This window comes from Eublepharis macularius, chromosome 2 (assembly GCF_028583425.1).
Source record: "Eublepharis macularius isolate TG4126 chromosome 2, MPM_Emac_v1.0, whole genome shotgun sequence".
In the NCBI taxonomy this organism is placed as follows: Eukaryota; Metazoa; Chordata; class Lepidosauria; order Squamata; family Eublepharidae; genus Eublepharis; species Eublepharis macularius.
In genome coordinates, this window is record NC_072791.1 from 219,414,302 (window position 1) to 219,432,856 (window position 18,555).

At 44.8% G+C, this 18,555-nt stretch overlaps 1 protein-coding gene across 1 annotated transcript in view; it reads left to right on the forward strand.

Moving 5' to 3' along the window:
* DNAH7 (dynein axonemal heavy chain 7) overlaps window positions 1-18,555 on the forward strand; it is a 190,041-nt gene that overhangs the window by 130,114 nt on the left and 41,372 nt on the right. Inside the window, exons 41-44 of the mRNA XM_054970133.1 lie at window positions 2,558-2,738; window positions 6,201-6,386; window positions 13,021-13,184; window positions 16,417-16,571. Of these exons, the coding sequence (XP_054826108.1) occupies window positions 2,558-2,738; window positions 6,201-6,386; window positions 13,021-13,184; window positions 16,417-16,571 (686 nt within the window). The remainder of the gene's footprint in view (window positions 1-2,557; window positions 2,739-6,200; window positions 6,387-13,020; window positions 13,185-16,416; window positions 16,572-18,555) is intronic.

An 18,555-nucleotide genomic window follows, 5' to 3' on the forward strand; every position in this document is an offset into this window, starting at 1 on the left:
ACTTTTATGAATTTTAACTCCCATGAATTTAGCCCCGAACTAGTCCCTCTCTCTATCTATTGCAAGTGCGCCCATGAACTTTATCCCGATGAATTTGATTTTAACCTTAGGAATTGCCTTTTTAACCTGACTCCCTCCGCCGAGGCAGTTCTAGTCTATGAATTTGGTTTTAATCTGACTATATGAGTTGGTCTTTTAATTGCAGAGTTTATTTTTCTGTCCCCCATGAGCCCTTCCGCCGCTTGCCCCTCATGAATTGTTTCCACGCACTTGCTTTTATTCTTGCTGCTTTTGACTCCATGAACTATTGCTTTTAATCACATATATGTATTTATGATTTTAACTATCCATGAATTGATCCATGTATATTAATTGCTCCTGGTTTTTAGTGCTTTTAACCCATCATGAATTCCGTATGAATTACCTTCAATCATGAATTAATCAATGTACCCAAATATGAATTATTGCTATTTATATGCATGAATTGATCATTGCTGCCTATTGCTATGAATTACTATCGCTTATGAATTATTGCTATTTATTCTGACGGTTGCACTTAGCACACCCCCTGGTGTGAACCCAGAGACCTGCAGCCCATTGGCTGATCTAAATTGCACTTATTCGGTTAGGTGGTTCTCCAAACTAAATTTTTGAGTGACGCCTCCCCCTCCTTCCCTTCCCACTCCTTCTTCGCTCGAAGCTCGACCACCGGACATTGCCGACCACCTCGCCTTTGAAGTCAAGTTCGGAGACCCGCGCGCCTGACGTCCCGGGGTCTCCGAGGGGGGGAATTGTTGCCAAGTAGGCCCCCTCCCCTGCTTTGAAGCCTGCTATGAACTGTGTTAAAGTTTCCTGCGTTGCTGTTTCACTGCTGCACAAAGATTGCTTTGCACGTGTGTGTTCTGATACACGTGTCAGTTTCCTGTCTGCGTGTCAATTACCTTGCTGCTGCAATAGACTGTGTAGTTTACTGACTCCATGTTTGGGTAACTGCACAAAGGACTCTCTTTCTGGGCAGCCCTGCCCTGACCTGTATCTGGAATTCCCAGTGTGTGTTTGGACTGTGTTCCCCGTGCCTGCATTGCCATCTGCCACGGACCGTGCCTGTTCCTTGCCTTGGACTGTGTTTTAAAGTATTGTTCCCCCTGCCTCCATGGAAGCCTGCCTCATATGGGCCCAAGCCGCTGCTAGCAGCCGGGCGCCTGCCGAGGAAACCTCCAGCGAGCCTGGCTAGGCGCTCCCTGGTCAGTTCCCGTCTGGAGCCTCCCGCGAGCCGGTCCCCGAGCTTGCCCTCGCTACCGGGCAGCCTGCTATCCAGCCCCAGCTATGCCCAGCCGGCATCCATGTTCTCAGGCACCCAGAAGACCCAGAGGAAGAGACTGCTTTGAGAAGCCATTTCGGCGAAGCGGGCACACCACGTCCGCAGCGAGAGTACCTCGCCCCGCTCTGCATATCTTAGGAGCCGCCCCGGAGAAGGAACTAAGTGCCGACCATCCCAAGCACTTAAGGAATGCATCTCAAAGAAACCTCCGCATTCCAAAGCTGATGACATCAGGACAAGCCCTGTCCGCTGGAACATCCTTTCAGCCCACTCGGATTTCCCCCTCCCTCTTTTGTCCCCTCTTCCTGAGGTGTCACTTATCGCAATCTGATTACCAAAGTGGCCCATCCAAGCCATTCAGTAGCCCATTAGACCCTTTGTTTTAATCTGTGAGAACCACCAAGTACAGCACCAGCCCCAGGGTACGTTTTGGGGTATTTAAGCTGATCTCTCAGACCACTCGGTGCCTCGGCCATTCCCTATCCAGACCTCCTTGCTGTCCGTCTGTGGTCCCAGTGCTGGCATTGGGCCACCCTCGCTGCTGCGTCTCTGCTTCGCTCCAGGATAAGTGAGTATTCCCCCTATCATCGTTGGGAACCAGCTAATGCGAACGTCTCTGTATTTCTTACTCTGTATTTCTTAGACCTTGTATGTTCTTTGTATGATTGTGCAAGCTAGGCTTACGCTACACTCAATACACGTGTTTGGACCTTACTCCTTGTCTGCCTCTTTTTTCACTAGAGTGTCTGGGATCGGGACCTCCGTAAACATAGGTTATGATCCTCGCTTAATATTAATAGTTACAGACTGCTACAGCTAATTCCCCATTATAATAAAGAGCAGTTCTGGTAACACACCACAGTTTGTTAAATAAACAGCTTTAGCAGTCCACATTTACAAAAACCTAGAGAGGCTATCTTTGATGAAATGCTGCTGGAAAAAAAAATTCAGCTGCTACAGCAGTGCTGATCTAGATCTCCCCTGGCTCTGTCTTTTTAAACTATGCGTTCAGGCTAACGTGCATTTGAGTGTCCCTGTGGAAGATGTCTTGTGTAGAGAGAGACTTTGCTAGTTGATTTCATGGTTCAAATAGCCTCTTGGCGAAGGGTGGTGTTTTTTTGGGGTATTGTGAACAACAAATTACTTCTGTGTGCATGCAGAGATTGTGGGTAGATTTGTGTAGTGTTTTTACATGTAGATGTGTAAGTGGTATATTTAATTAACTTTTTTTTTTAGAGTGGCAAAAATTGTTGCTCCTAAGAAAATAAAGCTCAATGCGGCTGAAGGGGAGCTGAAAATTGCTATGGATGGTTTGAGAAAGAAGCAAGCCGCCCTAAAGGATGTTCAGGACAAGCTAGCTAAACTTGAAAAGACACTGGAATCAAAGAAGCAAGAGAAAGCTGACCTGGAGAACCAGGTATGGAACATACAGCTTCAAAGAGCTGATTCAGAAGTTACAGCAATGACAAAAAGTATCTGCCTGTGTGAACAGTAGGGTTTCCAGGTCTCCCTGTCCTCCTGGTGGGAGGTAGGCAGCCTGGCACCTATCTGCCCCCTTGTCTGTCACACATGTGCAAAGCACGTCTGCACACTCCTGGGCCCGCACATTGATATCACTACTGGGAAATGATGTCATTGTGCAGACTGCAGCTGCCCCTGGGAGCACTCCCGCGCTCTGCAGGGGGGCCGAGTCAGGACTGATTTGGCCCAGACCAGATCAGATCAGGGCCGATTTGGGCCCAAATTGGCCCAGATCAGGTTCGACTTGCAATGGGCCACTGCAGAGCGCAGGAGCGCTCCTGTACTCTGCAGTGGCTTGATCTAGCCTGATTTGGGCCCGAATTGTCCTGGATCAGGCCCACAGGAGTGCACTGCGCTGCCTGGGAGCGAGCTATGCTGCCCAGGAGCACGCCGTGTTACCTGGGAGCGCGCCCCTGGGAGGCCTGTGCCTCCTCTGCCAGCCAGGTAAACAGGGGTGCAGAAATTGGCATCCTAGTGAACAGCGTAACTGGAGGAAGCCATTTGAGTGGCTCCTGTGATTTACAAAAACAAACCTTATAGCTTCCTGGGCTTTCAGTATTTGACTGAGGAAAAGTGCTTCCCTTAGTTTTCTTGTTGTGTAGATGCCAAGTGGGGCAGAGCAGAAGATCCTTCATGCTACTGAAGCCAACATAGTGGAATAGGCAAAAGAGAAGGAGAATTGGGGGTTGAAAGCTGTGAAGTGAAATTGGGTGTTCTTCTCTTAGATAAAGTTTCTTTCTCCGCCTAAAATAAGTCATAGATGTCAATTTCTTTCTTTCTTTCTTTCTTTCTTTCTTTCTTTCTTTCTTTCTTTCTTTCTTTCTTTCTTTCTTTCTTTCTTTCTTTCTTTCTTTCTTTCTTTCTTTCACAATCCACTAGACCAGCAGTCTTGGATTGAACAGAGAAATCTTTTTAAGGATTAAATGGCACAGCCCCATGTATTTCTTGAAGCAAAGGCTGGATCCAAATGTAATTGAAAAAATAAATTCTAGCTGTCGAGTATTTCTTGAGCCAACTACACATTATGGCAGCCATGGGTGTCTTCTTCTATGTCATGGTTCCGACCCATAGCTGCTGACATCATTTTAGAGGAGAATTTAACCCTTTAAAAATTGCTGTGAGAGACTGCTTGTGATTGGGCCTGCAGTGTGGTGGACTCATGTAACCTTCCCCCCCCCCCCAGTGCCTTTTCAAGTAAGGGTTGTTTGGGCACTTGGAAAGGTGTGAGGAGGGGGCAAGTTTGCGTGGTGCTGCTATGCAATGGGTCAGTCGGGCTTTTGCAGCGATTTTTAAATGGCTAAAGTCTCCTCTAAAATGATGCTGGTGGCCGTGGGTTTAAATTGGACTCAGATTCAAATCCAATTGAGCATCAAAGGAAGCGATCCTAAGCAGATCTACTCAGAAGTAGGTCCCATTTTATTCAGTAGAGCTTACTCCCAATTCTTAGGAAGGCAGCCATCTCCTGTTTCAGAAGCAGATGTATTGGATTCTGAAATCTTTCACAGTTTTATCTGGGACTATATTTCTCTGCACATATGCTTGAAAAATAAAAAGCCCTCTGAACATGTGAAGAATTCTAATCTCCGCTATTGACTCCACATAGAGAATTTTTATCCTTCTGGGTTAAGGATTTGTACATCTGTGGGTGGCACTTCCAAGCACTCCTGAAGAAGACAAGCAACAGCAGCAGAACAAAAATAAGTTAGGATTTGTACTCCTTTCCTAGCCAATGTTTGCTTTATGTTATCAGGTAGTCAAAAATAAGATTTGAAGGCTTAATTACTATGTATGATTATTACTTTATACTGGATTGCATCCAGGCAGCTTTTCAGTCAATCTTCCCAAATTCCCTTGCATACTGCCTCCCCCATCCCACATGGAGTTTTGCATGAAAGTCCCATGATCCTCGGCATAACCTTCTTTTGATGGTCAAGGCCTTCCCTTTTCACTAGCAAAAATGCTAGTTGGATCGATGTCTGTTGCACTCAAACATTTTGAAGCTATTTGCATGCCATAATGCATTAAATACTTAGCAGCAGCCAGTGAGTAAGATAAGAATTATGTACGGTAGTCCATAATTAATGTATGGAATTCCCTCCTGCATGATGTGGTGATGAGAGGCCACCGAGATGACTATTTGAAAAATTATTAAGATGAACTTCCGTGTTCAGAGGCAGTGTCCCTCTGTGGGGCATCAGAAGGAGAAGGCTGTTGCCTTCATGATCTGCTTCAGAGCTTCCCATCTGGCTGGCCACTCTTAGGAACAGAATGCTGGACTAGATGGAGCTGCAGCGGGTCTCTCCTGCTCTTTCCAGTACCTCTTTTAACAATTCAAGCCTCTGTATTAGCATTTAGCCATACCCATCTTCTAAAACATCATGCTTTTTAAAAAAAATTAAAGGCTCAAGTCCTGTAGATTATAATTGTCAATGCCTTTCATATTGTTTCAAAATGTGTAATAATCATAGCGGGTTTACCATTCCCCAGGTCGGGGTGGGAAATCTCCCCTCCTTCAGGTTCTGCTGCCTGCCACCACTCCATGTAGGGACGGCGGAGGTTTTTTTTAAATTGCTACATTGGCTGCATTGCCGTATCACTTCTGGAAAAGAACTGGAAGTGACAGTGGCTCTAGGAATTGCTGCAAACTCCATAGTTTGTGACCGTCAGCTTCTGTACCTATACCTGCATTATTTGGCTGCTTAATTTGGAAAGGTGGTAATTGGGAGGGAGAGAGTAAGGAAATAATTTGAGAGTTGCATCCAGAACTTCTCCCAGATCATCTTTCTTTACCTCCAGGTAAAAACATTTTTTGAAATAGGTTCACAGCTGGCGTTTTTTCTGGTTCCAATTGGAACTGCCGGCCTTTGCAAAATTTTTGCCATCTCCAGTATTAGCAAACAACTTCAAGAAACAGCTCGATAGAAAACTCAGTAGATATTCAGCAGGTTATTCATATGAAAGTGACCTTCATACGCCAGCGTCATTCTCTGATGAGATACATATTGCTCATTTGGATGCTCTTATTTTTTAGATTGCATATAAATCCATTATCAATTGCACATTTGAGATGGAGAGTAATAATTTATTTGTAGGAGAGGAGAACTGAAATGCCTTAGACCTTGCTGTCTTCAGCCACGATCATTTGTCATGCACATTTCCTCCCTTCTTTTTCCCCCCTTAAGGCTTTACAGTAACATCAAATCCAAAGGCCATTTATTTTATAGAAAAATAATAATATCATCCAGCAAAATCGATGCGCCTGTAATAGCACTCCTAAGCATTACAAGCAAAATGTATAACTGTTGGCAGTTGAGGTAGCTACGATGGCTTTTCCTTAATTTTATGTTTTGATTTTAAGGTTGACTTGTGCAGCAAAAAACTGGACCGAGCAGAGAAATTACTTGGTGGCCTTGGAGGTGAGAAAACCCGCTGGAGCCAGACTGCTTTGGAACTGGGGAAACAGTACATCAATTTGACAGGCGATATCCTGATCTCAGCGGGCATTGTAGCCTACTTGGGAGCCTTCACTTCCAGCTACAGACAAGTAAGGAATGTGAGAATGGCATTCTAGGGGATTCAGATACAGGCTGCTTTCACATAGGAGCAGGAAAAGCCACCTCCCTTCAGTCAGCTGTGCAACCAAGGTGCATGGGGGCTGCTTTCATGCATCAGGGCGTGCTCCACTCGATGCTGGTACTGTCCTTCCATACTCCCTTCTTGCTTGTTCTATTGGGCAGAAGCCCCAACCTGACAACAATCTTGTGCCCCCCTGCAGCCCAGCACCTCCCCCAAACACTGAACCAAAGCTCCCAGCTGAGCTGCACCGGAGCCCCCCCCCCCCTTTTTTAAAGGCCCTCCTGGTACAAGGCTAAAAGGGAGAGAATGCTAGACCTAAGTCTTGCCATTTTGAAGGTGGTGCTAAACTCTGACCCTCTTCTGGATTGGCTCAGGCAGAGACACCTGCTGGTTAACTGAGAAAATGCAGAAGTAGGAAGCAGGGAGGGGAGCATACCTTCCCTTTCGGACCCCCAACCCCCCCAAAGACTGAAAATGTCTTGCTATGAAACCTTGATTTGGAGAGGAGGTTTAAAATAAAGCAAAGCTTATCTAGATAAAAACAGGCCGTTCATGATTTGGCAGGGTGGATTTGATTTAAAGCAAATCAATTTAAATCATTCAAGTCACTAGTCAGTAAAACTAGTTTTAAATCACAGTTTTCTACGTAAAGACTCCTCATACTTAGCATCTTGTGCAGCTCTATTCAACCTCCAACAAGCTTCTATTCATTGAATTTTTTGCAACTTGGCACTTAATAGGTAAGGTGTTGATTCTTTCTACATAGATTTGGAAAGGAACAATGGGATTAAGGTCTTTTTCTCAACTTTGTATGTTTATTTTGTAACATTTTTGCTGTGAAGAAGAGGTGTGTGATCTCTGCAGACACAAGTTCAAAGTTTTGAGAACTGTAAAACCAAGCACCTGTGATAATATCTTCTAGATAGAAAAATTGCCCAATAATCTTACAGATACTTCTGGAAGAGCGTGACATTGTGAATAGATTAATGAAATTAATTTATCAAAAAATTTAAACATTGAATGAATATACAGCCTCATGCTACATAATTAAAAACTAATACTGATTTCATGATGAATAACCTTTGAACTAAAGCTGGATTCAGGTAGCCGGCTCAAGGATGACTCAGCCTTCCATCCTTCCAAGGTTGGTAAAATGAGTACCCAGTCTCCTGGGGGTAAAGTGCAGATGACTGGGGAAGGCAATGGCAACCCCCCTCTGTAAAAAGTCTGCCAAGAAAACGTCGTGATGAGACATCTCCTCATGGGTCAGTAATGACTCGGTGCTTGCACTGGGGACTACTTTTATCTTTACCTAACCTTTGGACTATAATGTATCTTAAATAGAAAACTTTCTTTAGATATAGTCCTCAAAAAACATTTTATTTAAAAAATCCAATTTTTCTCAAATTTATTTAAAAAAATCTGATTTAAATTGAAAAAAACCTGATTTTTTTAATTATTTTTTTAAAATCGTTGATTTTTATCCACCCTGTGATTTGGGCATGATTGGAGGATGCCATCATGTGGAAATCTGAAAAAACACACACACACAAGAGTTGGGTAACTGAAATGGGGACAATATTCCATGTCAAAGCAACCATAGAGAAATAGATGGATAAGTATGCTATATAGATAAAGTGAGGAAGAATCCTGCACCTCTGGAATGAGTAAACAGTAGTGGAATGGGCCACAGTGCCTTATTCCCCTGCATTGTCCAACAGCTGCGATTACATTTCCTTCCTCTCAAAATCAGCACAGGAAGAGAAAAATTGCTTCCAACCCAGTGGACTCCCTATTGGCATTGTTTCTCCCCCAATATCTCACTTGCCTCCACTTTTGAGTATTAAGCCAGTCAAGAGCCTTTCTTTTCCATTTGTATTTGCTATGCTAGCTCTTCCACTGCTGTGATGGCCAAAAGGAGAGATTGTCTCACCCGCTTGGCTTGCCATCACAATTGATAGTGTTGGGGAGGTGTTTCCTGTCAGTGCTCACAGGTGTTCCACTGATTATACACCTGATTATACAAAATGAACTTTCCTCTTGAAATCTGATATATTTCTTGTATGTCATTTTCCTTAATGATGTATCAAGTTTAAATAGTATCACGCTCAGTTCATCTGAAGACGGTCACATCAGTTTCACTGAAGACAGTGGGATTCTAAGCGAGACTAAATGCAGCAAAATGAGGCCATAGAATGTTGAGGTTATTAGAACAGCCTGTACTATTTCACCCATAAATGATGAATCATAACTTTAAGAACTCCCCTCAAATATTTAAAAAGCTCCTCTGCAAGTTCTAGCCTAGCTCTGCGCTGGTTTCACACTTACTATTATAGAGAAACTTTGAAAAATGTAGTTCAGAGTTGTGCACTGCATTCTGTCACCTCAACATTTTAGCAGTGGAGAAGATTAGGCCAATATTCTTCTCATACTTCTCCCATGTTTCTAACTGTTGCACTATGATTGTGTTTTCCGTATCAAGGTCAACTTCACACTCTCTATTAAGACATGGCATAGTGCCATGAGGGTCATGAGACATGCATTTTCCACAGACCCGATGACTTTTGGGCCGATCCGTCAGTCTGTTGGTCCGTGCCTTTCCCGGGACTTCCCCGCTTGCCAGCTGAAGCAAGGCACGGGGTTTAAAGCACCCATTTCCGTGCCCCTCGCTTGCAAGTAGCACAGAACCGGGTGCTTCCCGCGGGGCTGGCTTCAGGCGGGGACTTCCCCACCTGCCAGCTGAAGCAAGGCATAGGGTTTAAAGTGCCATTTTCATGCCCTTCACTTGCAAGCGGTATGTGTACAGCCATGCCATGATTGTTTGGTTGTTATGTCACCGATGCCATATGTTCTCTCCTTAGCCATGTTCTTTCCATATTATAACTGTTAATTCTCCAGGCCTCCTAACTAGAGGGGGCCTCTCATGTTATCTCACAGAACTATGCGTCTCCATGCCAAAGACAACCTTGGAGACTCCAGATGCCTGCTACTTTGCTCAGATGCTGGGAACCTGTTATTGTGTACTCATTGTTTAACCATAACTAAAAAGAGTTCTCACAGGACTCGTGTAGAGTTGCGCGCCCAAAATCCTGACAGTTATTTGGGAGCGGGAAAATCAAGTATAACAATGCTTATCTGCTTTGCCTTATCACTTCTACTAATCTCCGTGATAGAGTTCAGACCTGAACTGTAAAGATCCTAATAAAGCTTTTCTACTGGAATCAATGTGTGTTCATTGGAGAGGGGCTGAGGGATCTACCTGCCAGGAAGTGACAGCTCCCCTGCGGGGCTGGCTTCAGCTGACGGGAAGGGGAGCTTCCTCCCTGGCCACCCAGCTGAAGCAAGTCGCGCTGAGTTGCAAAGCGCCCGTTCCACACAGCTCACAATCCACATGGAAAGGGACACTTTAACATTTAAACCTCCTTGGCTTGCTTCAGCTGACCTACAGGGACTCCCTGTGGGTCAGCTGGAGCAAGCCGAGGGGGGGGTGTTGCAAAGCGTCCCTTTCCGAGCGGCTTGTGAGACATGGGGAAAGAGGTGCTTTAACTTTTAAAACCCCTCAGCTTGCTCCAGATGACCCATGGGGACTTACCCGTCTGCCAGTTGAAGCAAGGTGTGGGGTTTAAAGTGCCTAGTTTCCATGCCCCTCACTTGCAACCAGCATGGAAACCAGTGCTCCCCCATGGGGCCGGCTTCAGCTGACAGCCCCCCAAAAGTGATGGACCATGGACTGATGAACCTATCCGCAAACCGGGGCATGTCCATGAAAAATTCGTAATCTGTGGTCCGTGAATCACGATGGCCCATGGCCTGATGGCCCATGGTTTTTTCCCAGTCCATGCCCACCTGTATGCAGCAGTACTGCCTGCAGCCCACAGAGAGCCTCATTTGCAATTACCATCAATCATAAGAGCCACATTTACTTCCATCCCTCATTTGAGGCTTGCCCCTCAGGGAGGTTTACCACTTACCTGTTTCTCTGGCAGTGCCTGTTTCAAGATGAGAACCGCTTGCGAACCACAAGCCCCACTGGGCAAGGGCCTTGCCCACTTTCCTGAAACATGGCACCAGACTGGGGAATAGAACTCAGAAGAGCCACAGGTGGCATGGCAGAGAGCCACAGAGTTTGTGGGACCAAAGCAGTTCTTCCAAAAGAACTGGGTCAAATTTGTATCCTGATAGAGTTCCTGAAAAGTCTGAAGCAATCCAACAACATGATAATACAAATAATATTTAATGAAGAGAAGCTTTATTCTGTTTTCTGTGTGTACTGTAGTCATGTTTTTTCTTTGTTTTTTCCCATCTCAATGACACTTTTAAAATTAATGTTTGTCAAGTCTTTAACAAATGATTTGAAAGTGGTAGTGGATTGTAACTTGTAGAATGCAAATAAAAATTCAGTAAAAAGAACCCACGTCTTTTTATAGCTGACATTATATCATATCAAAATAACTTTAATTTATCCCAGTTCTGCTATTTTATTAGTAAGTGGCAAGACAATTATCCTTAAAGTATTTTAAAGTTGCCTGGGAGATAAATCCGGAAATATTTAATTGGACTTAATTTCCTGGGGATATTAAAGTTCCTTGCAGTTTCATTGGGGTTTTTTTGGCATCTAAATAGGTTCCCTAGTCCAACATTTCAGATTGTGTCTCTTATTTATTTTATACTCTGGGAATTTACAATTGATTTGTGCTTAAATTTGCCCTATTGAAAGCAAGGGATTTAAAGGTGCTTAACTTTGTCCAGATGGTATCTACAAATACTTCTTGGAGAATGTAGGGGTTCGTTATTTCATCTTTAGACAAAATATTGGGTATGTGCATTTTCTAAATGCAATTCCAGGAGATTTTAAGAAGAGAGTTAAAGGGAGAGGTGACATCTTTTTCAAGAACATGACAGGTGATTAGATATTCAAAAACATGTTATTGGGTGCCACAGTTTTCTTCATCAGATGCATCTGATGAAGAGAACTGTGATTCTCGAAAGCTTATGCCACAATAAAGTTTGTTATCTTAAAGATGCTACTGGACTCTTTACTGTTTTGGGACTACAGACTTAACACGGCTAACTTCTCTGGATCTATGTTATTGGGTGTTTCTAGAGAAGAGCTGTGATCCAAAGATGTGCACATACATGTTTTCCACATAACATCTGTTGTTTTTTTCCTATGCTGGTATAGTTTCCAATAAAACATGAGACACTGGGAAGTCCATCTGTGGATCTCATGAGCATTTTGTGTTGGTAAATAGGAGACCTGCCCCATTCAGATCCAGATGGCAAAGCATAGGAAGAGGAGAAGTTTAACCCTTTCTCTCTACACGACTTTTTAAAATCTCAGTTGCCCCCACCCAGAGCTGCTACTTATCCTGTAAGGGGGAAATGTACAGATTGCATGACTGCTGTTTGTATGTTTCCCCCAATGAGGCAAAAGCTCCAGAGAACCATATGATGTTGAGAAAACAGCACTGAGGGGCAGAAAAGCTTTAAATGTCTTAAATAAATAACCTCTCCTCCACCCCGAAACCATGCCCCCAATCCAAATTTGTTACTGTGTGCACCCCCTCTCCCAAAAAATCTGGGCAATCCAGATCTGGGTTTAATTAAAGAAATATCTGGGATTCCTGAAATCCGGGTCAGATTCTCTGATCCAGATTATAGAATTCCAAATTTAACCCCCCCCCCCATTGTTCCCTATGGGCATAACTCCGTCTTTAAAGGCTGATTTCAGGAGCAGGATTGCACACTCCTAGTTACTGTTGTTATGAGGAGCAAGCATTCACGGATCTTTCAGCATCTCATCTAATTTACCTAAAATAAATATTTAAGAGTCCTGAGAAGGGATATAACCCCACCTGGCCCTGCCCACTTTCACTTGGAGTGCCGAGAAAGGTGTTGATGGATGCCATGGCACCCATGGGCGCCACACTGGGGACCCCTGCAATAAACAGTGCAATAGGACTAGGATTATAGAATTCAAAAACACTGCAAACAAAACCGTGTCTAAGGCATGATATAATGCAGAAAGTGGGTTACAAAAGTAGAAGACAATGCAGTAAAAGCAAGATGATACATAGAATCAACATTGCAAATGGATTGCAGTCATATTCTCTTTATAAAAGCTATGTACTTCGCTATTCCATTTAACTGCAGTTCTAATCCCATTATAAAAAATATCCTGAACATTCACAGCTGCAGCATCCTTCCTCTTGAAGACTTCCTTCCTTCCTTCCTCCTCCACAGGCCTCGTCTAGAGTCAGTGTCCCCTGTAAGCAGAGAAGCACTTGTAGAATATCCTTCTCGGAGTGTGGCATTCACTAAGGAGCATGGGATTCCAGATGACTTCCTCGTCCTTGGGTCTCCTTATTGCTGCTCTTGATCTTTGGTGTAGGTTTAGGACATATAATTTAAAACAACCATATGAGGAACACAGATTTGGTCAGCAACTCCAAGGGTGTCAAGGATCTTTCAAGACTTTGGTACTGCCCCACCCCCCAGTGCTCCACTGGTATCATGAAAATGGACATTGTTCCTCCTGCAAATCTAGCAATGTCAATAAACCCTGGTAACAATGGCTGGCCTTTGGTCTTCTTCCCTTTCAGAATCAAGCGCATGATTGGGTATTGACGTGCAAAGCGAGAGGCATCCCTTGCTCAGATGATTTTTCTCTAACAAGTACTTTAGGAGAACCCGTGAAAATCAGAGCCTGGAACATTGCCGGGTTGCCTTCTGACTCATTTTCCATTGACAATGGGATCATTATCTCGTAAGTAGGAGATACTGCAGACAGACGTGGTTTTGTTTCAAGTAGTGGGTGAAAAAAAATCTCGCCCGCTACTTGAAAGGACACAATAGTTCACTATTCTACATTTTTTAAAAAAGCACAGGTCACATCTGCTTTACATTCTGGCAGTCCTAGGTTTAAGACCTGGTATTTCCATTTAGTCTTGGGTAGCAGGCCTGGGAAAGACCTGTTCCTATGGCCTTGGAGAACCACTGCCAGTCACAGATGGACCACTGGCTGGACTCATACACTTCTTGTTCTTTCCCCAAGGATGAGATTGCATCATATTATAGATGACTGGAGCACTCTTTGTGTGAAGCTTGCTAATAAGATATGTACACAACTTTCCGCTTGTGTGTGATACACATATTTTGTTCCAACCATGACCTTGTTTCAGTCTGAATTGTGGATCTAGAAGCTGATGTCATGTGTTCTTTGGGCCAATAAATAGACAATGACAACATTGCAGTCATTTTTTTCTGTTATAAACCACGTGAGTGTGGTCCAGCCTTGATTAAGTTATAATGTGAGGGGCAACCTTCACCTATTCAATATAAATGTATGCCTCCTATTAGGGAGGTGCAAATCTGACCCCAAAGGTTCTTCACATGGCTAACTGGTATTATAAAGGAACCCAATAAAAACAGCAGACAAAGCATGCCAGTTGAGGAACACCACACACTTTATTCCAGAGCCAATGTGTGCTGGACTTAGATATAGAAAACTCAAAATCTCTGATAAGCAAAAAAAAGTTCCGTGGGGTATCGTTGGGCAAGTCACAATTTCTTACCAAACTGATAGAATTCTACACAAGACATGTTGTTGAAGAAAAAGTAGGATCATATATATGTAAATTAAGTTCTGGCAAGATGAAAGATAACACACATGATTGGTAAGTATTTTATCAGTCAGCTACCTGAAGATACAAAGGACAACCAGGATTTTTTCTGTTGCACAAAAGTCTTCTGAGAGAATTAAGTGTGCTGAGAGGAAAACTCATAGATTACAGAGGGATTACAGAAAAGGTAATGTACTTTGAAACTGTTTTCACAGAAGTGAGTATTGGTGAGAATACCAACTCCTAAACTATTCTGTTCAGTTGAAAAGTCTGATCAGTTGGCACAGATTGGATTGTCTCCAAGGGATGGCTTAGATCAAAGTTACCTGTTATGGTAGACTCTATGGTACTCAACCCAGTTTCAGGTAGAACTCTCATATATGAGTTCTCATATATTGAGAACTCTCATACATTGAACACCAACTTTGCTGTATAACTAGTCCCTCATTTCCATCTGCCTCCTAGAGGTCTGGAAGACAAAATATACACATAATGACTTGGATCCTATACAACATTTACAGATCATTCTTGAGTTAAGCATAGCTCTACTCAGGCTGTTCTGTTGCACTTGAGGAATGCCTTCTACAAATGGCATTTGTGCAAGCACCAACACTGCAGCGCAATTGACAGTCAATTACTCTGTTGTTTTACTCAAGTGCAAATGTATGTCAAGACTGTCTAGGGTCTTCTGCTTGTGCGATGGGGATGGGCAAGCAGAACAACACTAAGAATCAAGCCTAGGTGAATAGGCTCCCATATGACCATGTTTGGTTGTGGAGGACCCCTGTTGTATATGTGGCAATGCCCACCCCCCTGCCTTCACCCAGCTGGGATCAGGAGTGGAGCAGGTGACAATGCCTGCCCCCCCTGACTTCACCCAGCTGGGATCAGGAGCGGAGAAGGTGGCAATGCCCACACCTGCCTTCACCCTACTGGGATCAGATATGGAGAAGGTGGCAATGCCAGGCCCCCTTTCATCCAGCTGGGATCAGGAGCAGAGCAGGTGGCAATGCCTACTGCCCCTCTTCACCTAGCTGGTATCAGGAACGGAGAAGGTGGCAATGCCATCCCCCTTTCACCCAGCTGGGATCAGGAGTGGAGCAGGTGACAATGCCTGCCCCCCCTGACTTCACCCAGCTGGGATCAGGAGCAGAGCAGGTGGCAATGCCCACACCTACCTTCACCCTGCTGGGATCATATGTGGAGCAGGTGGCAATGTCAGGCCCCCTTTCATTCAGCTGGGATCAGGAGCAGAGCAGGTGGCAATGCCTACCCCCCATCTTCACCCAGCTGGGATCAGGAACGGAGCAGGTGGCAATGCCCACCCCCCTCTTCACCCAGCTGAGATCAGGCATGGAGCAGGCAGCAATGCTTGCACCCTGCCTTCACCCAGCTGGGATCAGGTGTAGGGCGGGTGACAATGCCCGCTCCCCCTTCACCCGGTCAGGATCAGGTACAGAGCAGGTGACAACGCCTACCCCCCCTTCATGCGGCCAAGATCGGGTGTGGAGCAGTAATGCTTGCCCCCCGCCTTCACCCGGCCAGGATCAGGGGTGGAGCAAGTAACAATGCCCACCTCCACCTCCTGGCCGGGGCAGGAGGCAATGTCCAACCCCTCTTCACCCGGCCAGGATCAGCAGGCAGCAATGCCCAACTCCCACCTTCACCTGGCTGGTATGAGGTGCGGGACAGGAGGCAATGCCTGCCCCCCTTCATCTGGCTGGGATCAGGTGCAGAGCAGGCGGCAATGCCTGCCTCCCCTTCACTCACCTAGGATCAGGAGCAGAGCAAGAAGCAGTGTCCGCCCCCCTTCACCTGGCTGGGATCAGTAATGGAGCAGGTTGCAATGCCCGCCTGCCCGCCCTCCCCTTTCTAGAGCCCACTGTATATTTTCCCACAATGGGCTTTGTTATTGGTGTATACATATCTTCAGAAGAGGTGGAGCAACTGTGTGTGAGAGAGATTTTTGTGTTGTGGGAATTTCATCTGTGGTGCTATTCTATTCCCTTCTTCTGTCCACTTGGTTCCTACACTTTTGAGTTTTGGACACAGGGCAAATTCCTTTTATGTTTTCCTGGACCTCTGGCAATAGTTTTTGTCAGAGAGGTTTTCAGTTTCACTTTATTATTTTTTTCTATTACATTTGATTGAAACTTGCGTTTGTGTGTTGTGCCTTTATAGTTTCTGTTGGCTGTAGTTACTGTGGTACTTGTAGTCGATATTGCTGTGACTGTTTTCTTTTTAAATCGTGCAGATTTTGATAGCATTTGTTTTCCTGATGGTTGTTTTATTGTAGATTTCTGTATTCCAAGACCCTGTTGAGAGATGGCGTACCAATCCCTCCAGTGAACTTTCCTGCGTGCTCTTTCTTTCCAGAAATGCAAGAAGATGGCCTCTCATGATAGATCCTCAGGGGCAAGCAAACAAGTGGGTGAAGAATATGGAAAAAGCAAACAGCTTGCATGTCATAAAGCTCAGTGATGCTGAATTTGTGAGAACGCTAGAAAACTGTGTTCAGTTTGGCACACCTGGTAAGTAGCCAAACCCCAAAACAGTGTATTGCTCACAAACCTCGGGAGGGCAGGATTAACTCTGCGTTAGCTCAGGAATTATAGAAGCTTCCAGCTTCATCAGAATCGTCGTACATCATCAGGTTCCAGTCATCTCAACTGAAATATCACCAAGCTATAAAGCTCTTGATACCTAATTTCCAGTTCCTACCTACGGTGTGTTTATCTTCCAAATGACAGCCTTGCCTAGTCTGTCTCATGCTTTCAACAGACTTCATGTTTTATGCCTCATACAGCCCTAGGGATCGATGGAAAACAGTCACTCTCCCTCTTTGTGTGTGTGTGTGGGGGGGGGGATGATATTTTTTTTTATAAGGAACCAGGGCCTGAGATAAAAGAGTTTACTTAGGGGCCAGTTGCCCTGACCTGGATAGCCCAGGTGAGCCTGATCTCATCAGATGTCAGAAGCTAAGCAGGGTCGGCCTTGGTTAGCAATTGGATGGGAGACCTCCTGCAACGACCAGGGCTGCAGAGGCAGGCAACGGCAAACCACCTCTGTTGGTCTCTTGCCATAAAAACGCTGGCAGGGATTTCCATAAGTCAGCTGTGACTTGAGGGTGCTCTCTACTACTACTACTAGGGGCCAGTTATTTTCCTTTTATGGAAAAGTGTAAGGAGGATTGTGGTCTGTGGGAGCTGCGGTGCAGCTGCAGTGCAGCTGCGGTAGAGAGGATTTCATCATTGCTGAGTGTGCTCAGCTTTATCTGAAACAACTTTGGTTTCTGAGCCCTGAGCAGACATGGAATGGAACTACACATTACACTCAAGGTGGGGATGCCAGCAAAGATGGCACCTGTGGATTTAGTGCCTCCCATATCATGGAATCATAAGAGTTGGAAGGGGTCTTATAGACCATCTAGTTCAACCCCCTGTCCAATACAGTTTAAATCATCCCTGACAAGTATTCATCCAGCCGCTCCTTGAAGATTGCTAATAAAGGGGGACCCACCACTGCAACACTAGGGAGCCCACTGTTGAATTATTCTTAATGTGAAGACGTTTTTCCTAACGTCCAGCTGGTACCTTCCCTCCTGTAGTTTAAACCCTTTGTTTTGAGTCCTATCCTCTGTTGCCAACAGGAACTAGCTCCCTTACCTCCTCTACGTGATAACCTTTTAAGTACTTAAAGAGAGCAATCATGTCTCCCCTCAACCTTCTCTTCTCCAAACTGAATGTTCCCAGGTCCCCCGTCTTTCCTCATAGGGCTTGGCCTCCAGGTCCCTGATCATCCTGGTTGCTCTCCTCTGCACCTGTTCCAATTTGTCCACATCCTTTTTGAAGTGAGGCCTCCAGAACTGCACACAATACTCCAGATGGGGCCTGATCAACGCCGTATATAGCGAGACAATGACATCCTGTGATTTGGATGTTATTCCTTTGTTGATACTTCCCAAGCTTGTTTGCCTTTTTTTGCTGCTGCATCACACTGACTACTCACATTTAGCTTCCCATCCACCCATTTCCCAAGATTTTGTTCACACACACACTGCTATCCAGAAGGGTTACCCTCATCCAGTACGCATGCTTTGCATTTTTGTTACCCAGGCGGACAACCTGACAGTTATCCATGTTAAATCGCATCTTATTCAAATCTGCCCACTTTCCCAGTGTGTTCAGGTCTCATTGAATTCTATCCCTATCTTCAAGGATGTTTGCTACTCCTCCCAGTTTGATGTCATCTGCAGATTTAATGAATAATCCCTTCACACCTTTGTACAGATCATTTATAAAAATATTGAAAAACACTGGGCCCAGAACTGAGCCCTGTGGTACTCCACTGGACACTTCCCTCCAATCAGATGTGATGGCATTGACTACTGCTCTTTGGGTGTGGTTATCCAGCCACTTCCCTATCCATCTAAACATTCTAGAGTCCAGTCTACAGTTCACCAGTTTACCCATCAGAACATCATGAGGAACATCATAAGGAAATCCAGTTAAACTA